The following is a 25,778-nucleotide window of genomic DNA, read 5'->3' as shown; positions in this document are numbered from 1 at the left end:
CCTCTCCCACTGCCCCCTGCTTGTGTTCCTTCTCTTGCTTTGTCTCTCTCTGTCAAATAAATAAATAAATAAAAATCTTTAAAAAAAAAAAAAAAGAATATGATTAGCTTACAGTGTCCATCTTTTATAAAGACCCTCATTTGTACTACTAATAAATCTTCGCGATCAGAGGTATAATGTATCAGGGGATAGAAGACGTGAACAATAGCAACTTATTATATTCCTGAGACACTAAAACATTTTCACTATTCGCTAGAATAGCAAAAAGTTTCATTGGGGCAGGCAAATGATCACTTTTCAAATGATAAAACACTAAAATGTTTTATAAGCTCTTTTTCTACAGGTCTCCAGGGATTTGCGTTAAGTATTTGCATAAATAAATTATAAATCGATACATCACGGCAGACTGAGTGGAGCAAGGGGAGGCTCCACGGAATGAATTTTAAACTGCGTCCACAGAAAAGGGGAGTGCTCACTATCAGCTAGAGCACAGGTTTTGCTTCTTAATCGTTTACAAATCTCCCCATTCTGTGACTTTCCAGGTGGTCTCTTGGGCGTCCTTCATCACATTTAATCTTTCTCCCTTCTCAAGTCCTCACGAACACTGTATTTGGCCTTATTAAAACCGACTCTTGCACAAGTAGTGGGGAAAACTTAATTGGCTTTCCAGGCAACTCTGTTTGTGATTACATTTGATATGAATGTTATGCATATTAGCTAAGCGAAGAAATACATGAAGAAAGGTATTAACAGTAATCATAAAACCTTACCAGAGCAGGGACAGAGCATCGTGCTGCACACTACGTCTTGGCCCTACCCACATGACGCACAGCAAGGAGCAATAATGTAGAGCCCAGTGAAAAGTGGCATTTGGCATACAAATTAAAGACAGAACAAGGCTCCCGATCTTGGCCCCATAAGCACCCAACATAAACTCAAACTTGGAAACAATTAAGCTTGCCTACAAATCCAGAGCCTTGGGCAACTGAATGGAGTCCTAAACCAGAGAAGGTACAAAGAAGGCATAGGGAGAAGACTCATTAGCCAAATTCCCCACGGTGGTTTGATGAGTGTTCCTAAGAGGGAGGAATCTCAGATTCTATCGTAAAGGCACTGAAATTCTAATGTTAGATCATAATACCACTGGCATTTTGTAATGAAAACTCTGAAATCCAGGGGATAAAAAAGCTATTTTTTAAAGGCTTATTTGCTCGTTCATTGTCTTAATCGCCAGAATTACTGCTAATCATTGCATTCTAACAGTGTCCGAAAAGAAACCTGACCCTCCTTTCAATCTGCCACCCCACCCCACTCAGGATACTTCTTCCCACCCTTGGGTTCCTTCCTTCCCACCAAATCTCTACATTTTCGTTTTTTCTTATCCAGATGAGAGAGTAGGATCCAACCCATAAGTACTGTCTATTGGGCTTCCCTGCTGTATGGTTTTTCCACGCTGAAGAGCAGAACCCGGAAATCCCCTCGGGGGCAGATTGGGTCAACAACACATTCTGCTCTTGCCTCAGTCAGGTTCATTGTGTTTCAAGTGCAACACAGAACGAGACTCACCATTTAAGATAAGTAAGAACACGTTCATGGGTTCAGGGTCTTAGCCAAGCTCCTATCTGATTCTAAAGCTGACCTTGAATTCTCTATTCTTCACTGTGAAGGTATATGTGAACTCTTCAAACGCACATGTTGGGTACAACAGATGTCAGTCAATTGACAAAAACGCATAAACTGCAAAATTTATTACAACTAAATGCCACAAAAATTACAAGCCAAAACTACTAGACTTCCTTGTGTTTTCACAACCTACTGATTTGTTTATTGGTCTTCTAAAGCATTCACCCAATCTGGAGGACCATATTGTGAATATGAGTAGACCATTTGTTTACCCTTAAGAGGCATTATTTTGATGGGTTGCTGGGGGCTACTCATCAACAGTCATCAGTTACACAATATAATTTTTAAAAATCACTCTAAGTACTTGCAAGAGAAAAGTACTTAAAATGTAAAAGCAATTATGCACCTCACCGGTGCCTGACATAGGAAAAAAAAAATATGCTGCAGATCTGGGGGTGGGAGGGGAAATATTATCTTTAAGAGAAAACTGCTCATGTATACATTACTCTTATCATTACTCAAGATTTTTGTGATGCAAAAAATCTGTAAACTACATTATCAGTATATACTAACATATCCAATTTTTTAAAATTCTATACCTTTGAATGAAAATTCATCACTGATAAAGATATTGCTGATGCTGTGCATTTTGTCTATACTGGAGAATCCTGCAAGCCATTTAACTATATAACATTTGTGATTTGCCTCACCCTGTCTCCTACTGTCGAATTCTTTACAAGACTTTTCCATCACAAACAGCATTTAACACTAAGAAGTACTTCTCACTCCAGTGACTTAGAAACACATGATTTCCATGGGCCACTACTCTGTAGCTGGCAGCAGTCAAACAAGGTTTGAAATTCCATTTAGGAAGCAGCCCGCCTCAGCCCTCCCACTCCAGGCTGGGCTATTGTCACCCTTACTGTGCTCACTTCCTCTCATTAGGGAGCAAGAGAAGACTCCCCAGTACTGGCAGGGCGGAGATGTTTTCCCTCGTCCTTCAGATCTAAATTTAGATGTCACCTCTACAGAGCTGCCCTTCCTTAGGGCGCAAATTAGGTCTCTGCAGGGAAAGAGCATCCATGGTAGAGAGGCTGCTCAAGAACACCTGGGCTGTGCCTTTGCCATGTCCCCTGATGGGGACCTGGCCTCGCTGGTGTTGAATTGGTTCGATGATTGCCAATGATCCCTCCAAGAGAAGCTCAGAGAAGACAGAGGTAAGTGGAAAGGTGATGTAAGCCCCATGCTTAACAGAACAGTTCCAGTGTGGCAAAGTGTTCTCTTTTGTCTCGATTCTGGAAGGACTTTACTTGCATCGAGAGAGTCACCGGCAGCCCACTGCACAGGAGAACCAGGGGACCTGGAAAAGCCAGACAGAGGCTGCTTTGGCTCAGGGGCGCTCCTTGCTGCTATTAACATTTTATGTCCTCAGTTAAAAATAAATGGGGACAAACTGAGGGTTCTAGAGGGGAGGGGGTTGGGGGGATGGGTTAGCCTGGTGATGAGTATTAAAGAGGGCACGTACTAAACGGAGCACTGGGTGTTATACGCAAACAGTGAATCATGGAACACTACATCAAAAACTAATGATGTCATGTATGGTGATTAACATAATAAAAAATAAATAAATAAATAATAAATGGGGACGCTGTAGTGTGGCTTCTGCCTGCTAATCCATGACACCTGAATGGCTGTGGTCTCCGTCGCTCTTCTCCTAGCATCCGGCCTTATCCTTCATAGCACTAAAGTCCCAATATTCATACTTCCTTCTATGAACCTCACACACGTCATATTATACATTCATACATGGAGATCATATAAAGTTACATACCTGAATAGTCGCTTATTCTCTGTGTCTAGTCCTCTTATGTGAAGTCCTTGAATTCGGGGAACATGAGTATTTTTCCCCCCATTGTTCCTGACACATGGGAGTCAGACAAACTGAAGTAATTTTCTAAGCAAATCAATATTGAGATGAAGACAAAGACTCTGCAATGGCACCAGGACACTCGCTGGGTGTTGTTTTCTCCTCAGGCAAGCAGTTGGTTACTCTCTCCATCACCCAGAAGAGTCAATGAGTTAGTCCTCTCTTGTACCCCCACCCCATTCAGTAGAAGCTGAGAACCTTTCAGTGGGTGGGAGCTGCAGGGTGGGAGATGGAGGTGGAGCAGAAAGGGGCTTCATTGGCTCTTCACTTCTTCAGCGACATTCCTTGTTGAATTAGTCCCTAAAAATTTCTAGTTGTTTCCATTGTGTCCTTTCCTACTTTGGTCTCAAACACTTGTACATACACACCAACAGGGTGATTCACAAAATTAGATAAATTATGCGTTTTCAAGTAACTTGATAAGAAACCTCGTTTTGAAAGCTTATTTCTGGATACTCAATAGCACTTGCCCCCTGGCTAAGAAATAGCAGTTGTAGTTCAGACATTCATTCATAGCTTTTTACTAATTCACATCATTTCTACATTTTATTTGTTCTTCAAAATAAAATGATTGTGGGCACCTGGGTGGCTCAGTTGGTTAAGCGACTGCCTTCGGCTCAGGTCATGATCCTGGAGTCCCGGGATCGAGTCCCGCATCGGGCTCCCTGCTCGGCGGGGAGTCTGCTTCTCCCTCTGACCCTCCCCCCCCCCATGCTCTATCTCATTCTCTCTCTCTCAAATAACTAAATAAAAAAAATTTAAAAAAATAAGATAAAATGATTGTTTTATCGATTTTCACACAATCAACTGGTATATATTAATTCAGACCAAAGGAAGCTGCTCAAATGAAAAGAGTATCGTCCAAGATGGGTAGGGTCACATGAACCCCTCAGGTCTAGCTCTGACCATAATTAACATAAAAGGAGAGGGACCCAGACCTGTCTCTTTGCAGACCTTCCTCCCTATAAAACAGTTCATCACCAGAAACATGAAGTTAGGCAGACGCAAAGTTAAGCAATCATTTGTAGACCAACAACTCTAATTTAATTTTGACCAAGTTTTCTAGTCAGTAAGTTACAGACAAAGCAGTTTATAATTTATAACCAGGCTTTAAAATAAAAATGTGAAAAGTTCCACAGACAGTATTTTCTTTATTAATAAAAGCCCAAGTGGCATCCCCCCACACCAACAGACTTCTATTTTTTGCCTGGTCTTCCAATCATTACACCCTTTCAAGTCAACCCGTTATTTTCTGAGGTATGCCTTTCACTTGATAGTACGTGTTTACCATTTCCAGGCTAAGAAAGCTTTGAACCTGTTTATCATGGATGCCTCATATCCCCCAACTTCCTTAAGTATAGACTTAGTATTGAACACAGTAGGGCACTCACACTGTTTTCTGTTATTAAATACATTTTGATATATTAAATTACTTCAGCCTTTTCAATTATTTTCTTGGCATAGATTTCCAGGAGAGAAGATAAGGCTCAAAGCATATGAATATTTTTATGGCTCTTTCTGTGCTTGGATATTTAATTATTTTACAAAAAAGATGGGTTGATTTCCATCGCTCTAGGAATCTCTAAGCATACCACTTTTACAAAGACTTCACCACAATTCACTTTCAGCTTTAATTTTTTTTTATTATAACAAATATCAGTATCTCATTATTATCAGTGGGGATGAACATCATTCTATATGTTTATTCTCTAGCATTACATGATTGGCTATTCATCTATTCACATTCTTAACCCATTCTATTTCCTCCCATTTTCTAAAAGGTCTTCCCAAATGGCTGCTTGAGCTGTGAAAACAAATCTCTTAACCTGATCTAAGTGCAAAAGGCCACAGAAGCAAAATCAGCACAAACCTGCCATGTTACCTTAGAGAACAGGGCTGTTACTAGAACCACATTAGCAGAAGAATAATCCCTTCAAGGAAATGTGTGCTTGACCTACCCAGTCCTTAGACCTGAAGGCATTACTGTGGATTTGCAGGCCACACTTCATTAGGAAGTTGTAAATTTTGCTTTTAAATCACCAAATAACTTTTCAACAAACATAGGGATTGGTCATTAAGGATGAAGCAGGTTAAAAGTAATTAAGTGTCCAACTAAGGAGCAGGAAAACCTACACAGCTCATTAACTGCATGATCAACCTGATTTATACATTGTTCAGCACTCACAGACAAATAAAGGTTAGGATAATTTGGATTTTCTGAAGTTTTGGGTGGGGACACATCCCATGTTACTTGACATCACAGAGAAGAGCAACCCCACGGAGCACCCAGTGTTCAGGGACCTGTGCTGTCCTGAGGTCCACAGCGGCGATGTAGTTCAAGTCCGTTCGGACTGGCTTCTTGTAAATGGGGCAGGAATAAAACCGAGGATCTCTTAAAGCTACAAAAAAATCCATAAAAAAAAAAAAACTTGGTGAATTTCAAAAATTAAGCAGCCCAAACAGCGTGCAGAGTCAAATTTGTGCATTCTAAAGATCATTCCAAGGTTTTGGTAGAATGAGATTCTTCCTGAGGTCAGGCAGTCCCTAGATGTGAAGCAGATGCAACTGCAGGTTTCCAGGGAGTGTGACAAAACACCCAGACATCTTCAGGGCTATCCCGCTGCCCCTTGTCCCATGTCCTTGACAATAACCCCTGCCCACATGAAATGACCATGAACCTTCCACTGCTTCCTTTCTACCCATCAATTCAGCATGCCCCTTCCACGCTTTCTCCTCTACTTCCCCACCAAATCTTGTGCATAGACACCCTCTCCATTTTTCTCTCACGGCTTTCCTTTGGCACAAGGCACCTGTCACTGTTAATCAGATGTCCAGCACCAAGGCTCACTAGTATTTCACTTTATTAAGATCATGATTTCAAAATCCTGCCTTTGACCCTCTGTGCCATAGCCTAAACTACATTCGAAATCACAGGGGTTGTGAGTTATCCATGTGTGCAGAGGAAGGGAAGTGGCTGGAAGCACACAGCCACGGCACAGTTCAACTCCCTGAGATGCAATCTACCTTTATCAAGTAGACAAAAACATACAGTTTCCAAAACTATGTGGTTATGTGTATGTGGGTCCTTATATTTATACAATGGGGGGGGGCGGGAGGAGGGGTTGGCACAGGGCTTTAAGAAAAAAAGTAAAAATTTACAAATACAAATAAATTAGGCTTTGGAAGAAGCCTCTGCATTGAGCAGCTTGGAACTTTAGCTTCCTTAGCTTCTCGTTCAGTCTACACTGCCCACGTAATTTATCTGCACATCTCCTAGCATCCGGCTCAGGAAGCAATACACTATTTCCTCTTCTCTTCCTAAATTGTTTCAGTACAAACGTGGGGTCTGCACCCATCCATATGTTCCTCCAGAAGGCCAACATTATACATGACCCTCACATAAACATTCAGACAAAAACAGGTTTAACAAGGAGGAGAACGTTGCTTTGGTGAATTCGTGTGACACACTGAAACTTGGACACAGTACCTCTGAACTCTCCACATGCAGTGTTGACATATTGTGGAATTTAGTTCCCAAAACTAACTTGTGCAATAATTTATTTTTCTAACAAATTCTAAAAGCAAGCTACTCTCAGAAGTTAAGATCTCATTTTTCGACCCAATAAAACCTTCTACCTGCTTTGCCATGTGTTTTTAGACCTCCACTGTGATTAATTTTATTGGAAGAAGTTAAGCACTTGAACATGATGACATTATACATTAAGTTTCAATATAAAGTAAGTATTCTAAAGCACTGATTTTTAACCAACGATGATTTTACTCTTGGGGGACATTTGTGAATATCTGGAGATATTTTTGGTTACCACAGCTGTGAGACTGCTACTGGCATCTAGTGGATAGAGGCCAGGGATCCTGCCAACATGCTATAATGCACAGGACATTCCCCCACCCCCAACAAAGGGTATCTGGACCAAAATATCAATAATATCAAGGTCAGGGAACCCTGTTCTAAAACAAACTCATAGATACTTTACAGTACTTTAAACCTATATGTTTGCTTAATCCCATGAAATTAATCATTAGAACGAATCTAAATTAACTTAATACCCAATTTTTAAGTCTAGGTGTTATTTTTTTAAATTACCACGAGAATATCATTAGTAATAATTATTAGGCAAATATATCAAAAATTCTGATTAAATAAGTGAATGGCACTGAATTCATGGAGTGTAGTTAATACTAACAGTACTGATTGATAAAATTAAATCCCTTAATCCTGGCATCTGTAAATATATAATAAGGGTTAATTATCGTTCTTCTTGATGCAAATTTGACTAACACTTTAAATCTTGAAGGAACCCACTGTAGTCTCACATTTGGTGCAAATGTAATTATAATATACATGTAATAATAAATATATGTAATTGTAATAATTACACCTTGGGAAGTATATGACTACTTGGATTTTAATCCCAAAAGAAAAGACAAATTGGGAGGGGAAATAGCATTCTTTTCAATAAGCAGGTAAAAAACAATTCTCTGACATATTTATCCAATTTTATTTATTTGTAATTGCTGCAGAACTGAAGGTGCCCATGCCAAATCACAGCATGCAGCCAACTTCCACAGCAGGATTAGAAGCCACTGAAAATATCATTTCATAGTCAAAGTGTTGACAGACGCTAAACAACCACATCAACAGATGATTCAGAACCATTAGCCCTAGTTAGACAAATAACTTTGAAGACAAAAATAAACATGCTAGCTAGGTAAAGCAAATCAGCTAAACATGTTTAAAGCCTTAGGGTCCCAGGGCGCCTGGGTGGCTCAGTTGGTTAAGCGACTGCCTTCGGCTCAGGTCATGATCCTGGAGTCCCGGGATCGAGTCCCGCATCAGGCCCCCTGCTCAGCGGGGAGTCTGCTTCTCCCTCTGACCCTCCCGCCTCTTGTGCTCTCTCTCTCTCTCTCTCTCTCTCAAATAAATACATAAAATCTTTAAAGCCTTAGGGTCCCAGAAGGAGGAGCAGAGACAAGAGGCTGTGCCTAAAAGGTGAGAGGCCATGGTTTAGGGCCTGAAAGGTTTTAATAAAACACCTTGAGGGAGTTTCATTTTCTAACTATGTCACTTCCCTCGCTAGCCTACATTTTTCATCTAAGTGCTAGTATATCATTGTGTCATATGTTCCTTCCAATATCCAAAACAACCAAGTTACACAGAGATTCCGTATAGAACCTTTAAATCATTCCTTTATTTAACTCCTCTTTGAGAATAACATTTAAGTGATTAAATAGCGAATTCTTATGTATTTCCCTTTTAATCCTTCAACAAACATGTGAGTTAACATATTAATAATAGCAATAATAACAAAATGGTTTATTGTATGCTAACTATGTGCTAGACACTTTGGGTTCAATGCTCTTAACAACCCTATGGGACGGGTACCATTATGAAATTCATTTTGCAGATGAGAGAACTAAAACATAACAAGGTGAGCTATTCGTCCAAGGTTACAAAGCTGTAGGTGATAAGATAAGAATCAAACCTGGCCAGAATGGGCCAAGAGCCTATGCTCTTAATCTCAGCAATAGTCAGAATGTAATATGCGTGTGTGCCTCCGAGGTCTTTGCAGGAGGATGTGAAAATGAACTGGAGATAACTATTAGATGTCTGACTTCAACTTACAGCATATTTGAGACTCCTCCAAAGCCACATGACTAATTACTCTAGTGATAAAACCAGAAGTGCAAGTTAAATATCCAGGCTGCTGGCTCACTGTCTTTTACCTGAGACCATGTGCCCCCCACCCCCTGCCATGTGGCAGGGGACGTGACCACCTTTCGCCTGCAGCATGCAGAGAAGGAGGCCATAGGGAGTGAGAGCTCTCCTCCAAACAGGGCAGAGTCTGTGTCTACTTCACCAGGTGCCCGAAAAAAATAAACTCACGACTTCAAAATGCAAAGAAGCTATCCTCATTTTTAATTTAGGCTTTATTTTGAAGCTTCAACCCAGACACCACAGAGACTCCCTAAATGCATAGTCTTAAGTAGAACACTAACCACAGGAATTCCCAGAGGTTTGCTTTCATCCCACATTCTGATACCAGCTTTGGTAGCTGGAAATCACAGGCCAATTTCATACATCTCTACACCTTAAGTTCCCCATCTGCAAAATAGGGATGATATATCTTACGGAGTTGTTGTAAAGATTAAATAAATCAATATATGTGAATGACTAGCATAGCATAATGCTTAAAATGCAGTAGACGTCCAAGGTGTGTTAGATTTCCCCTTTCCACACACACACACATACACGTGCCCAGATACACAAACTGAAGGTGCCTGAAATTCCATGGGGCTCAACAGTCAGGAGGCCTCCACCTCCTGGTCACGGCATGGGGCTATCCCACGCCCAGCCCCACATCTGCACAGCGTTGGATCAGGGAGGGTCATAGGGTGATCTTAGAAACACTTTTTTCCTCCTTAGCTGCAGAGACCCTGAGATCCTTCTCACCCTACCGAGTGCCCAAAGGTACACAGAGGTCTTGCTTTGTTCCCCAAAGTTTCCAATCACCATTTTCCCATCACATTGGCTAACACCCTGAAGTTCATGAAGAAGCATCAGTCTGTCTATATAGTGATCTATAGGGAGATGTATCTTTCCTATGTCTGCTTCTTTGCAACTTCCTTTGAGAGCAGAGGACCTAGAGTTGATGTGGCAGGCTTTGCCCTTTCGGTGAATGTCATATTATCTGGGTGACTTTCTTATGATGTCCTAAGCATTTGGGTACATATTATGCAATTTTTAAAGTCAAAATAAATATCTAGACTTCTTTTTGAAAACAAACCAGTCCTATATGGAAAGTTCAATGATGAATTATTTAAACTAAAAGTTACCCTTCATGTCAACATAAAAACAATTTACTAAAAGAATTTTAACTTTAAAACACTGTACTTTGAGGAGTGTCCTTTGGTCATTAGTGATGCTACACCCCTTTAGCTCAATTAGAGCCCTATTCAGTTATCAAAATTAAACGAAAATGAGATTTAGAGTATGAAAAGAGCAATGGAATTTTAGCTTTTCAATCACTGAAAAACACTTCTCCAACAACAAAGCTATTTGGCAAAACAAGTTTCCACCAACTGCTATTGAAACAAAAAAAAAAAAAGAAAGAAAGAAAGAGAAAAAAGAAGGAAAGTTTTTTTTTCAGTGCTTTGAAATTAGTCACTTTTTCCTTTGCTTATTTTATTTTCTCCCTTAACTTGCTGCTAATGAGCATCACTGCTGCTGACTGATTCCCAGCAGGGTGAGTACAGTTGTTCTATTAAAATGTGTTCTTAAATAGTAAAGAACGGCCTGTATTATAAAATTATTATTTTATTAATACCATGCTGAGGTGTTCAAAATCATGTTGCAATGGATTTTTACAGTTTAGTCCCAAGATACATAAAAGTAACACCTAACTGAATGTGAGGAAGATTTTTCTTTTACTTTATAAGGGAAACGTTTTTGCAATGTCTTGACTGGACCGAATGATATAATAAAGCAAAATTTCTAAAATATTATTTTGATCAAAAAGCACACTTAATGATTTTTTCTATAAAATAACCACTGCTCCAGGTCTTCACACCACCCTAAGAACCAATAAATCCGAAGTCACAGGCAGCTTGCTTGCCTAAGCTCAGCCAGACACATTTATCCTGTCAGATTCAGTTGGGGTATGTGGAGCACCTGCCTGTTTCTTTTCTGACACCCACCTCTCTTCACAGGCTCCTCTCCCTTCATGCACCTACTTTCTGTTCCTCACGCACAGCATATCCACTGCTACCTCACGCCTTTGCGCCTTCACCTTTGTTCCTGGGTATTAGCACAGCTGCCTTCCATCACCAGGATCTCAGCTCAATGTTCTCTCCTCAGTGAGCCTCTCCCCGAGCCCCTGAACTATCCACTCGCTAGCATAGTACGTGTGTGTTTCCTTCATAGAAAAGAACTATCTGAAACCAGTATGTGGATTTCGAGTTGATTCTCATTATCATGGGACTTATGTACATAAAATCTCCAGGAACACTGAATTAGCAACTACTGAACCACTGTTCCAAGGGTTCTGAAATACAGGTCCCAAAATTTTCAACCCCTCAATACATAACCTTACTGTAGGTGTGTTTTTGTTTAAGGACACCTTTTTAATATATATTGTTGATTCATGAACATTGGACTCATGCCACTTTAACTCATGCCTCAGTGAAGCTTGTGTTAGACACGTATTTTGTCCATAAGGCACATCACAGCCTTCTTCTGCCTGCAAATGACCTGCCACATGCATGGATTCGGGGGTTACAAATTTAAAGTACAGGTGAATTCCTAAGTGCAGAATCCATGAGTAACAAGGGTCAGCTGTATTTGCTTCCTTTTTGCTGCCCGTCCCTCCTTGACACTGGGTTCCTTAAGAATGGGGATACCGTTGCATCCCCAGCACCAGAGTAGAGCATGGCAGATGGTCAGTACCAGATACTCACTGAATGACCGAGTGAGCAAATGCTATTTCCCTCTGCCAAGAAAAGTCTATCTCAACTCCTCTCACACTCATTCTTAGCATCCAAGCACATCTCCAAAGCAATCTCCACTAACCTCGCAGGCATTGTTATGAACTCCTGAGTGTGTCTCTATCCTAACATGTATCAAATTCCATTTTAATTGTTGACTTCCTTGTCAGTCTCCCTAACTAGAGGGAATCCCTTATGGGCTTGATCTGTTTCATCATTGGGTCCTTTGCACCAAGATAGTGGCTGACATATATCAGGCGTCCAGCAAATATTTGCTTAAAAAATAAATATTCATAGTTTATAAACTCTCCTCCCTTGACCCGTGTTCCCAAATGTGATATTTATCTAAGGGACGGGGATCCTAGAAGCTGTCTTTCAAAGAGAAATGGTCTATTCCTTACTCGTTTAAAGAAAAATCTATTGTGTTTCTGTCACAAAATCAGTATTTCCTTGGGATCCCTTATCACAGCCACCTCCAGAGTGCATGGCTTACAACAACCACTTCACCGCATATATGGACGTGTACATCATCATGTTGTATACCTTAAGTATATGCGATTTTTATTAAAAAGATAAAATAAATTTTTTTTAATAAATGGGATGAACAGAGAAGTCCCACGTGCGCTGAAAGGTAGTTACAGCTGAGTGAAATGTAATAACAAAAGCCTCCAGAGCACATCAGGCCAATGGTGGAAAGCAGTTTAGGTATTTTTAGACTTGTCACACAGAACTTTGTCAAAGTGGAATAACATGTGTGCTTCACAGACGTGCTATTATGTTCATAGGCTGAAATATGAATCCAGCTTTTTACTATTAGCTACTGGATTAAGCCAAATGGCCCTGAATTCAATCTGGCTTTCACAACGTGGCTTAAACTTCCAAGCTGGTAGAGTCGGCACCTCCAGTGGGCCCTGTGCAGTCCTGCCTCGAAGGCCTCCCTTCCACTCCTTGTCCCATCTCATCTTATCCAACCTTCTAGGCCCTGTCCAGCTCTGCTCCTGAGACACAGCCCCTGGCCACTCCTTCCCATTTTCACCTCCCCTTCTTTCCCACCCTCTATTAACTATTCCAAACACTTGCTTCTTATCTCAACAGCTAACATTTCATGAGTATCCATATATATTTCACCTGCTTTAGTAGATAGGCAAGAATGATCTAGAACCGTGGCCTCCCCTGTAACACTCAAAAAAGTGCCTAGCAGTCAATAAGCACTCGTTAAACACAGGCGTGAGTGCGAATGCTGATAAAATAGTAAAATCCTCAGGACATGATAACAAAAATATGAGATCTTGTGTTTATAACATTATCCAATCTGATAATGCCAACCGCCCCTGAATGCGTAAGACAACTTACTGTTGTTTTCTGCATAAATCCTTATGACAGGCATCAACTCAAAGAGCACTTTTGGTTTGGATTCGGTGAGTTTCATGTTCCTCTTGTCCCAACCAGCACCTTCAAGATACAAGCCATGCACATAGACACCCTCGGTGGGAGGGGCAGAAATGTCATCCTTCATCCACTTGGTGACTTCACTGCAAATCACCATATTGTCCAAGGCCCAGCCTTTGTTGGCCCGAGTTATTTCCTGCTCGGGACAAGAACAAGAGCAAACGACGAAGGGAGTGATTAGTGGTTTATCTCAACATAAAAAGCGTAACAGTGATGAAAGTGTAACCCCAAATTACCCTAATTCAGAGGAAGCAGAATTGTACTTTAAGAGTTAAAAAGATTCTCTCATAAACAATACCCACGTCCTAGTTTAACCACTGTATTTTACAAAGAAATATCAAATTATATCAAATATAAAGATAACAAATAAATGCTTTGGAATTCAAGCTAGCAGCCTGAGAACAAATTGCTGGATTTACCTTCAGGACAATGTAATTTCTGGTGCCAAAAAGCGACAGGCTTTCTCTGTCTCGTTATAGTCTTAAAACTATACTGACAGAAGAAAACCTTGTAGAAGAAAATCATAATAACACAACAGGTGTAATCAGAACTATTACCTGGCGCATTGCAGTTAAAAATCCTTGGGGGTTAAAAAAACCTGTCATCCAGAAGCAGTGGGGTCGACCATTGAAAACCCAAGAGGTAAACTGGCAGTTTCTTTCTAGAAGTTCAGTAAACCAGAAACCCAACGTACTTGAAACCCATGATGCCTGAAATGCATACATTGAAATAATTAATTAATACAGGCTTAATTCTGCTGTGTAACTAGCTATGTGCACAGAAAAAAATTATGAAATACCAAATTCACTTTTAGAATTTAAAAGTCCCTAAAACATGAATTTCCCTTGGGTTCTGCCATTTAAGTTTTCAAATTATTCTTCCCTCTGATACTAAGATACTATAGAATCAGTTCATCGTCACATGAACTCTAGATCAATCTAGCATTCAGGATGCTGTTCAAGTACAAAGATATTCACTACTAATTCTGCTATACAGCAATTAAAACAGTTACTTGAATTAAATTTAATAGGCCTCAACTATTTTTCCTTAGGTTACATTTTTTTCTCCTTAGGTTACATTTTTAACCGCTACACACCATAAAACAGGGTTTCTACTCACATAAATGTGCTCGCTTCCGCAGCACATATACTAAAATTGGAATGATATTTACATAAATGTGTTCATGGTCTCTTAAAAATATATTCTGTGGATGATAAATCATAGAAGGCTTCCTCCACTTCTCATTTTTAATGAGGCAAACAACTGTTATTTTCTGAAGTTCTTGTCCCCGAGAATGAACTTTTATTTCCTCTGATGAAGGAGAAGAAATGGAAACACAGGTCCCTTACTACCAACAAATTAATTGCATTCATTGCCTGTAATATTCTGCCTGAATTCACACGTGGAACTTCTATTATTACAATTGGCATGGGTATTATTACAATAAGGCTGGCAAACACACACATAGATACACACAGACACGTACACACACACACAACCATTCTGCCGGCTACATCAAAAGACTAGACTCCTGTTTTTAAGTGTTAGCAGCAACTCTATAGGTAGGTATCTCCAGATCATATTTTAGATCACTTTACTGTAATTGGAATACTTTATGCATGAACAAATGTAGTGATCAACCTGTGTAGATATATACTGCTTGAATTTCAAATTCTTAAGAATTAATTTGCCTGTAAACAATGAGATTCCAAAGACTGACAATAAGTTGAGTAGAATAAAAACCTGTAAAAAAAAAGGATCATAATTTTAAAATTAGGTAACTCATTCTATCCTACCCTTATAGACGTGTCACCTGAAAGTGATGTGTTTATACTGCATTTGATCTGAGGGCACAGGGAATCATTAATGCGAGGGACCCTCCTGGCAAGGATCCTTGTTCAGAGCCTTCCCGGTGCTGACCAAGCTGAGTGAGCTGGTCTGGTGGGGAACGAACCTGCAATGGCTAGTGACCAGGTAGGTTCTCCCTCTGTCACTGGCAACAAAGAAAGTGAGTCCATAGAAAACTCTGGCCTTGGGAATGAATTCACTGAAGGTGAGGAGAGGATGGAGTCTGGTCAAAGCTGATCCCGGTCTCTAAAGCCCTGGGTGAGATATCAGAGTCTCAGTGCTAAATGAGTCTCTTCCAAGAGGCTGTCAGTTCTCACCCTACTAGGTCTCGCCTTCCCGTTTACCTGAGTAGCCTCCAAAAGGCCAAGACTCTAGTCACTGTATGACGCTATCCCATCTCCCAATGCTGCCCTCCCTGCACATTCCCTCGCCTGGCCCAGCCCCAGCCCTCCGCCCTCCACAGTGCTCCCCGCCACACCGCCAGATCTTCACCACCCCCGACAACGCGTGAACTGCTGGACAAAGACACTCTGGTACTCCTTCTACTTCTCCAAGTAGACAAGTATTTGTCAAAAGCATATCTGTCATTTAGCACAAGGACCAGCACATGATCAGTAAGCATACCGTTAAATCATTATCTTGTGACCTGGATATGTATATCTATACATATCTTGTGACCTGGAGTATGTATATCTATACATACTCACATATCTACAGACAAAGCAATGAAAAGTGTTTCTCTTTGGTGTGACTTCTGCAGTGTGTGTGTACACGTGTGTGTGCGGGCGCGTGCACAGGAACACTTCCTTCTATAAAACTAACATCACAGGCTTTGAAGTTCAAGAGCTTGGGTTTAAATTCTGATCCTTGGACTTCTTAGGTAGGTATGTGATCTGGGAAAAGATTTAGTGTCTCCCAATCTCAAGTTCCTCCCCTGCAAAATGAGGGCCACAAGATGCAAAAATTTAAATGCAATAATGCATGTGAATGGCCCAGGAGAGTGCCTGATATGTGGGAGATGCTAAATAGTGTCCTTCCCTCCCTAAAAGCTAAAACTACAGGCCTACCAGGGGATCGGTCCCTAAACAAAAGAACCCTTTTAAGTAAAACTATGCTGTCCTGCTTTCCACTTGCCAATCCCAACTACTCACAACACTAAAGTGATGAAGTAGAGTAGGAGTGGACTTGAACATACTTTCTTCCACCGAGCAGGAATTCTGGCATCAAACATGCAGTCCAGCGCATCTCCTAGGTCTTCGCTCATGATGATAGTGCCGTCAATAGCAAGTTTTAGCTCAGTCAGGGTGCTGCGGACCAGAGTGAGCAGCCTCTGCATTCGGTCTATCTCCTGCCTGAGGAAAATGTTCATCGGCTGGAACAGCCCCATCTCCTGGAGCCTCTCTTTCACCTGCCATGGAGACATTCAGCACATGTTAAAAATGTGACAGCTACTAATATTTATGTAACTGGTTCCCTGGGGCTGCTGAGAAGGCCCCTGACTGTACAATTCCATTAATGGTAACCTTTGAATTTTTTTTTCACTGCCAGAAAACAAAGAAGAAATATAAAAGGACACATCTGTTAGTGGACCAGCTGATTTTGCATCCCAGGTGGGAGAGAATAGGCAGCCATTCATTCACAGAAGAATATGAACGCATGACCATAATCACCCAGCCTTCCAAATGGCAACTGCGCCCATCAGGAAATGTTCACATACCTGGCGGCCTAGGGCTGGCAAACACACACACAGATACACACAGACATGTACACACACACACAACCATTCTGCTGGCTACATCAAAAGACTAGACTCCTGCTTTAAAACTTCCTGTTTTTTTCCATCAAAGCGTCCTTCCATTCATCCACCGACCAACCCACCCACCCATCCATCCATTTCCATCCTGTAAGTATTTATTGAGCACCTTCTCTGGATCAGCTATCCCGCTGGGCTGAGTGGCTTTATCCTAAGGCAGCACTGACAATTTCAGCCAAAGGAAGGGGACTCTCCTAAACTTCATTACTTACCACGTTTATTTATGTAACCGCTATTCTATTTTTAAATCTTTTTACTGCTTCATAAATATTTCAACCACTGTTAGGTATGAATGACCTCTTTCCTGATACTATAAGGAGAGGTACTTATTAAAGCTGATAGTGGTTATCGATTTTCTCCAAGCAAGTGATCAGTTTTCTCAAGGGAAAATTTTTCCCTTCGTAATAGGTCCTTGAGTTCAGTCTACAGCACCAGCAACGAAAATGGTCTGCTTTGTGGAAAATAATAAGATGCTAAAGCAACAAAATGCTGCAGGTTTCTTTTTTGAAAACCAGGTAAAAAAAAAAGTGTTAGACAGTCTGGGGCATCTGCTAAGACTACATGGAAAGTCAGTCAGTCACTGGTGCTTTTATCCCAGATTTTAAAATGCTTTCAGGGTAAATCTTTTCACTAACATTTGCTAAACTGTCTAAAAAAAGTGAACTTTCCTAATCATAAATTTGGCTTAAAAGTTACTTACATATTAAAAAGACAAATCAATTTTCAAAACCCGTGAAGCTGCAGAGTTAATGATGTAAATGCAAACTCCCCAAAATTAGGAAGATCTGAATTTTAAGATGTGCATTAAGTTACACAGTATTTTTTAGATGATCAGGTGTTTTGCTCTAAAAATACATTACTTTCCTTTGAACAAATGGCAATGTGACGTACCTCCAGGAAAGTTCTGGAAAAGCAATCCTAACCCATCGGTACACACTTAGAACGTAGTTACGAACATGAACATTCTTGTCAGGGTTCTTTACTGTTTATATTTCAAAATGATCACACTTACAGATTTAAAAACTTCTTTTTTTCTGGTTCTTCAGGAAGTGAGTTTTTTAATATGTTTTTTAACTTCAGAAAAATCATTTTTTGCCCTCTGTCCTTACTCCTCGCTCCCTCCAACCGAACAGACACATCCACAGCTGACATCCTGTCAGAATGTCATCAACTCACTTCAAATGGGCCATAGTCCGGAGGCAGCTTTTCCAGCATATCATCAGCCAGCCGGGCCACCACAGCCTCCCGGGTCTCATCCCCTCCACCAGAGCCGTCCTTGGGTTGGATGCTGAGGATGGTGTCCAGCACGTCCTTGGCCAGCTTGCTCTGGTAGGTAATGTCGGCATTGGGATGCAGCCCGAACACCTCGGGGCTGTCGTAGGTAGGCAAGCTCTGAACAAGAAGCACCCCAGATTATCCCAGATTGCTGACGTAAGCACCAGTTAAATTATACTGTCTTAGGAAACAAATATTTTTATTAAGATAAGTCATGTTAACATGTGTGTCAACTATACTCAAATTTTAAAATAAATAAATAACATCAAATAACCCCCCCACCACCAAAAAAGGTAAGTATTTACATGATATATCTTATTTGTGTCAGGCTGCAATCTCAATAATTTCTCCAGAAAAGAATCAAAAGTTGGCTTGAAATAGGATGAACGCTGAGAAACATAGCAAGGTCATGGTTCCTTAACATCTCTGCACCTCAAGCAAATTCAGTCACAGAGATACTGTCTTGTTTTAGAAAATATGAAACAGAAAGGGAGCTATGGGTTAGTATTTCCTCGAACCAATCATTTAAACAAATGTGGCATAACTAATGGTTTCTATGTTTTTAAGGTACCAGAAAATGACAGTTTTTAGCAATTATGGCCCAAAGAAGGCGGCAGGTGGGAACTGTACTCTCCCAGGGAGAAAGATGGCGACCAGGAAAAGAGGAATATCAAGAGTGACCAAGTCCAAGAGAAGAGCAGACAGCAAGAGATGATCAGAAGCAGCACAAGCAGGTGAAGAACACAGCTATTTGAAAGAAAAAAGATATACCCTAAATTTGACATTGGTTTCAATGTGTGAATTGTATCCTAAACTCTATTATTGTCTCATATTTTTCCTGCAATCTCCTCTCTTATTTTATTCCATTTTATATGATGTCTTCTTATAAACAACCTCAAGTTCATTGTGAAATGAGGTATATGTAAATAAATGCATGTACTGGCATGTCTAAATTTATATCTTCATAGGCACTTTTGTATTCAGTGCTAATGATTTAAAGACATATATACTACAGTTAAGACAAATACATTTGTTGATTTGAATTAATAAAAGTGTAGAGGTGGTAATATATGATAAACTCGTTACATTCATATGTCACAGAACCTCTAAATGTACTGATAAATTTAGCCCTTTGGGGCCATTGGGCTCTAGTTTGTTCACTCTGAGATAAATCTCAGACAGAGGCAAAAGGGATTTCTTAAAAAAAAAAAAAAAGATTTTTTTTTTTTTAATTTATTTATTTGAGAGATAGAGCAAGAGAGCGAGAGCGCACAAGCAGGGGGAGCGGCAGAGGGAGAGGGAAAAGCAGGCTCTACATTGAGCCGGGAGCCTGATGCGGGGTTGGATCCCAGGACCCGGAGATCACGACCTGACCCGAAGGCAGATACTTAACTGACTGAGCCACACAGGCCTCCAAAAGACATTTCCAGATAATGATCTAATGGGTTCAAGGTACAGAGACAGAAAAAATGTAGGTACCTTGAAACACAAATCAGATCTTTTCCCCCAAACTTCCTGTCAAACTCTTCTTTCTTCTTAGAGCAGCAATTCTGAACTGGGGCAATTTTGCCCCCAGGGGACATCTGGCATGTCTGAGGACGTTTTTTTGGTTGTCACAACTAGATGGGGATGGGGGATGCTGCTGACATCTAGTGGGGAGAGGCTAGGTATCCTGCTAACCAATGTATACAAGACAGCCCCCCACCACTGAGAAGAATCCCGCCCTGAATGTCACTGGTGCCCAGGTTGAGGAAGGAAGCTCCTATGCAAAGCGGGTTCCTGAACATACTCAGATTCTATCCATTCAGCCAGGATTGCGAACCAGGTGTCTCAGGATGAGTCCAGAGGGGGCCTTTGCCCTATTATCACAAGTAGCTGAAGTCTCGAGAGTTCCCAGGGATTTACATAGTTTCGCTAGTTCAAAATCTGCCCAGTCTGTCATATCCCCAACGAATATTCCTCACTGAGGTATAAAAAGGAAGGGAGGGAGGGAACTCATACAAAACCCACACTCAGAACAAATACAAACATTTTAATCATTAGGTGACTATAAACATATGAAGAAAGCACTTGTAGTGAGAGTATGTGTCACCATTAAAATGTATTTTAAAAGCAGTGTTTGCAGCATAAATAAATATCAAAGTGGTCAATAGGCTGCATATATTTGCTCTCTGCATACAATTCTGAAGTGGACAAACCTGGATATATTGAAGATAGTTATCCACTGTGTTGCATTTCGGAATATTATATCCTTGGTAAAAGCTGAAATCTGATCCAAACATATTTTCACTGAACCAGACCTTAGCAACTGTGTTCAGCAACCTCTTATCATAGTCATCAGTGACTCTGCCCCCATACTGAATTTCTCCTATCATGTAGCGGATGGTGGTCCAGGAGACGCCCTGTGGACAGCAACAGAATAGTTGTGTAGAACCGGCTACTGGCTCATCCTGATTTCCCCCACCAAGCAACATCTGTATATTTGTGCTCACGAATGTCATTCATTCATTCTTCATCGGTCATGTTAAAAGTGCAGGAAGAAAATGACATAGCCAAATCTTGAGGATTACACAAAGCTCCTGCTCATGATTTGAAATAGGCCCCTTTGGTTCATTCATAGGCTTTCATACTTTAATTTCAACAACAACAAAAAAAGACAGTTTGCAGAATACTGCTGCAGCTCTTTAAAAAGCACATGCTTCAAAGGTGATTTAGACTTTCATTTTCATTTTTTAAGATTCTAAAAAACAAGTTTTCTCACCCTTCCCCCCTCCCATTCGACCCTTTTGCCTTGAAAGTAATTTCAACTCGACTTTGAGAAATACAAAGATAATCAAAATTGGTTCATTTTTTCATTTGAAATCCAGAGGCAAGTGTGACCTAGTTGGCGTGACATAAAGGTAAGACTTTGCAAGCACAGAAGATCATCACTGTCGCAGGATCAATCCCCCAGCTGGGCAGGAGCATGAGCTTGAGGACCCACGCCCACAGCCACCGGCAGCACGGGGCGGCGCACACAGTACCTTTTTGACATCCATGTCATCTAAGTGGTTTTGGATGAACTGCACAGTGGCATTAAAGTCGGCCTGATTAAATTCATAGGGGATGTTCCACCCCAGAGGACCGAACTTCCTCCTCTCCTGGACTGTGGAGTGCAGGAAAGCCACAGCATAGAGCATGGGTTTCCACTGGGCTGCAGTGTTCACATCCAGCAGGTCCTGGCTCACACCTGTCATGGTTGGTGGGGTAAAAACCTTTATCGTCACTCACACACCTTTATTTTTTATTACATTTATAGGTTATGAAGTATTTTTATAAATTTCTGAGAGTAAAATTCACTTATCTTGAACTATTTTTATCACATTCATATGACAATTATAATTTAATTTTTGGGTGTCCAGAGGGTGTTTCTCTCTGAAAAATCTGTAAAGAGATTGGGGGAGGTGGTTGGGAGCTGGCTAACATGGGGGTCAAGTTCCTGCCAGTCTGACAAGATATGGTGGAGATAAACTAGAGGTGCATTCATACTAAATACTAGTATTTTAGATACTATTACTAATATTAGTATCATTTATTATTACTGATAATTTAACAATATATTATTTAATATAATACTATTACTAGTATTATAAATGCTACTACTAAAACTACTACTACTAATAATTATTTATTATTGTTATTATTATCATTATTATTTGGAACCTGTACTCAGGTTGCAACAGGCTTCTGTATATACTACTAACAATTTAATATTAATTAAGACAGTGTGTATAGAAGCCTACCAAAGCTGAGTATATTCCCCAAATAATAATTATCATTATTATATGTGTTTATATTATATATAACTGTATATTTTTTATTTAGAATTTTTTTACTGCCCTCATCCTTCCACGTCTATTTTTTCCCCACATTACCTCGCAGCCTGACAAGAATTTGAGCCCTGTTTTCAACTCGATAAAAACTGTAGATGGTTCAGATGGCTTCATGAAATGAAGGCAGGTCATAACTTGAATTCAGCCTCTCCTCTCGGAAGAGGCTACTGGCCAACTTTAGGTAGGGAGCATGAAGACCATAAATGACAAAATTATGTTAACATAAAAAGGCAGGTGTCTAGCTGGAGAAGAGCACAGGCCAAAGCAGAGCAATATAGGAAAAAGGGAAAAATTCAAGGTGGATAATGGTGACTTCTGATGCCCTGAGGCCACCAGAGCGTATTCCACATGGAGCATGACAAGGTACCACCCTCTCCCCATCACGTTAAATAACAGGACAATTTGCTATCGCTCTATCCTAGCTCATTGTTTTTATGATTTCTTTAAAAGACAACAAATTTAAGTATAAAAAGTCCCATAAACTTGGAAGTATTCCTCGACTCACCGCCATATGTTCTCTTCAATCCTGCCCGGAGGCCCTGTGGAGGCTCATTGGCAAATTTAATGGCCATCTGAAGGAGCGTAATGGGAAAGTGCTTATGAACTTCGGTGGTCATCCATAGGCGGAAAGCATCATGTACAATCTCGGTTTCTATAATTATGTCCATTAGCTCATCCATGAAATCGAGCCCCAGATGGCAGTTCTGCAGAAGTGCCCATCCTCCCTAAGTCAACAACAGTAAACGGAAATGAGACACTATTTCCTGTTTCACCCAGAGATGTAAATTAATATATTCTTTAGAAAGTAGGTAATTAAAATTTTAGAAGAGAAACACGCTAACCACTAAATTAATCCAGGTCAAATCTATGGATACAATAAGGTTTATTTGAGATAAGTATATTTATTTTTCTTGTTCCATGCATGTGTCCCACAGCATACCAGCATGCCAACTGATAATATTTGGTAGGAGTCATGAAAATAACCAGAGGTGGCCTCAACTCTGAAGAGATAACATCACTGTCATGTGCCGATGGTTGAGTGAAAACGTCCATTTACCTCAGCTTCCTCCCACGTTCCATGAAAAGTACAAAGAAGGGACATCTTTAAAGGCATGAACTCTTAAGGACAAGGACAGTAAGGGCGAAGACAATATCAGCAACATTTAAAAGAGACTCAAGAAAGCTAACTCCTCAACTGGCATTCAAGGAAATCTGAGAAGTAACCTGATTTATGCCACATAATGCCAAACACCCAAGAGCAGGTGGTGAGACATTCCTGTGGAAGTGGAAGAGAAGATGGGCTCACACAAGAGACCGAAAGCCCAGCCCCCCAACATGTTCCTGCCTCACCTAAAGAAAGAGGGGAAAGCTGATTTTCTTTAGAAGGTACAACAGACAGGGTCTGGACTGAAGGACATCAGCACATTAAGGGTCTAGGAACCTCACTGAAGACAGATGAAAGAAAGGCTACTTACTCAATTTTGAGACCTACTCCCTCCCTTCTCTCTTGGGGTTCCCAAAACCCTGGCAGCAGGTTGTATACCCTCTAGAAAGGGGGAGAGCCTTCTGTGGGGAATCTGCCCACTCTAAGAAGAAGAGTCTTAGAAGATAATAAGCCCCATCTTTTGTATAACACATTTCATGAGCATAAGAATGGTCCTTGTATAAAGCAACAGAGGCAATATTTTAGATCATTTTGTAATAATTTACTCAATATCGAATCTATAGAATATTTTTGCTAAAATGATCTAGAATATCCAGATCATCATCTCGAGTTGTTTTCTTTTTTTTCCCCCTGGTAATGCATTATTTATTTATTTTCTTAAAATTTTTTATTGTTATGTTAATCACCATACATTACATCATTAGTTTGTGATGTAGTGTTCCATGATTCATCGTTTGTGCATAACACCCAGTGCCCCACGCAGAACGTGCCCTCTTTAATACCCATCACCAGGCTAACCCATCCCCCCACCTCCCTCCCCTCTAGAACCCTCAGGTTGTTTTTCAGAGTCCATCGGCTCTCATGGTTCGTCTCCCCCTCCGATTCCCCCCCTTCATTCTTCCCCCCCTGCTCTCTTCTTTTTTTTTTCTTTTCATATGTTGCATTATTTGTTTCAGAGGTACAGATCTGTGATTCAACAGTCTTGCACAATTCACAGCGCTCACCATAGCACATACCCTCCCCAATGTCTATCACCCAGCCACCCCCCTCCCCCCCCCCCCCCCACCACTCCAGCAACCCTCAGTTTGTCTCCTGAGATTAAGAATTCCTCATATCAGTGAGGTCACATGATACATGTCTTTCTCTGATTGACTTATTTCACTCAGTATAACATGACTCTGTAATTTTGGATCATTTAGATTTGACTGGTGCAGCAAATTTAAAATCTTGGCATAAAATGGATCACTGTGAAATTTCATATATCCCTTCTATTTTCTTGAGGAGTATATAGAACTGCTGAATAAGTAAACTATTTTTGTCCCTTGCAAAATTCAATTGGCACTGTTCACAATTCAAAAAAAAATTAAATATAAAACATAACAACCACAAAAAGGATTGAGCCACCCTCTGTCACCCAGCATGCTGGGGAATCTGAGGTGAGAAGTTTGCTGTGTCAACACTCTCCCTGGAATCTGTCAGCCAAGGTTGCTCCTGTGGGATGACCCCATTCTGTATTAAATGTTTTGTCTTCTTCTTACTGAGTAGATCATCCACATTGCTCTTCTTGGGTACTTGGTTCATTCTGTCATATTGCCTCAAACCTTCCTTTTTTTCTTTTATTAAGATTTTATTTTGTATACAAACAATGAATCATGGAACACTACATCAAAAACTAACGACATAATGTACGGTGATTAACATAACATAATAAAAAATAAATAAAAAGATTTTATTTTTTAAGTACTATCTCCATCCAACATGGGGCTCGAACCTATAACCCCAAGATCAAGAAGTGTGGGCTCCACTGACTGAGCCAGCCAGGTGCCCTACCTCCAATCTTTCCTACAAAACTTTTAAAAAACTAGTATCTCTGAAAGTTATAAGCATGCTAATGATAAGACTATTTTTTTTCTTTTACTTGATTTACTAAACTACTAAACAGAAAACATGAATAAACTGAAGGCTAAAATTATTCCATTTATACTCTAATTGCCTGAAACTATAATTATTAACCACTTATTTATTTTAAATTAGAGTTAAATAGGTGTCCTGTTATCGTTGGTGTCTTTGTTCTAAGCACAGTAATATGCAGAGGGAGGAACAGAGGAAGTGAAAAAGGGGAGGGAAGAAGGGGGAGGCGGCCCAGAGGAGGGAAAGGCCAGGGATGAAGTCCACTAAGCTCTCATGTCAGACCAGACCTGGGATTCTTTTTAAGATTTTATTTATTTATTTTAGAGAGAGGGCGCGCGCGCGCACATGAGCAGGAGGAAGGGCAGAGGAGGAGTGGGTAGCGGGAATCCAAGC

General features: G+C 40.5%; 1 protein-coding gene across 2 annotated transcripts in view; it reads right to left on the bottom strand.

Moving 5' to 3' along the window:
- Positions 1 to 5,180: 5,180 nt before the first annotated feature.
- Positions 5,181 to 25,778, bottom strand: part of DNAH5 (dynein axonemal heavy chain 5) — a 261,833-nt gene continuing 241,235 nt past the window's right edge. The window contains exons 72-80 of one of the 2 annotated variants that reach the window (XM_073891083.1): positions 22,815 to 23,034; positions 21,461 to 21,666; positions 20,636 to 20,839; positions 18,339 to 18,554; positions 16,545 to 16,757; positions 15,143 to 15,244; positions 14,059 to 14,211; positions 13,406 to 13,637; positions 5,181 to 5,949 (exon numbers count right to left, since the gene is read on the bottom strand). In XM_073891083.1, coding sequence (XP_073747184.1) covers positions 5,798 to 5,949; positions 13,406 to 13,637; positions 14,059 to 14,211; positions 15,143 to 15,244; positions 16,545 to 16,757; positions 18,339 to 18,554; positions 20,636 to 20,839; positions 21,461 to 21,666; positions 22,815 to 23,034 — 1,698 coding nt within the window. In that variant the 3' untranslated portion in view covers positions 5,181 to 5,797. The remainder of the gene's footprint in view (positions 5,950 to 13,405; positions 13,638 to 14,058; positions 14,212 to 15,142; positions 15,245 to 16,544; positions 16,758 to 18,338; positions 18,555 to 20,635; positions 20,840 to 21,460; positions 21,667 to 22,814; positions 23,035 to 25,778) is intronic. The other variant, XM_073891084.1, reaches the window with a different exon arrangement.

The sequence above is a fragment of the Callorhinus ursinus genome, unplaced genomic scaffold, assembly GCF_003265705.2.
Source record: "Callorhinus ursinus isolate GAN/ISIS: 27379988/994484 unplaced genomic scaffold, GSC_fseal_2.0 scaffold3, whole genome shotgun sequence".
Classification (NCBI taxonomy): Eukaryota; Metazoa; Chordata; class Mammalia; order Carnivora; family Otariidae; genus Callorhinus; species Callorhinus ursinus.
This window is presented reverse-complemented; position numbering and strand designations above follow the sequence as displayed.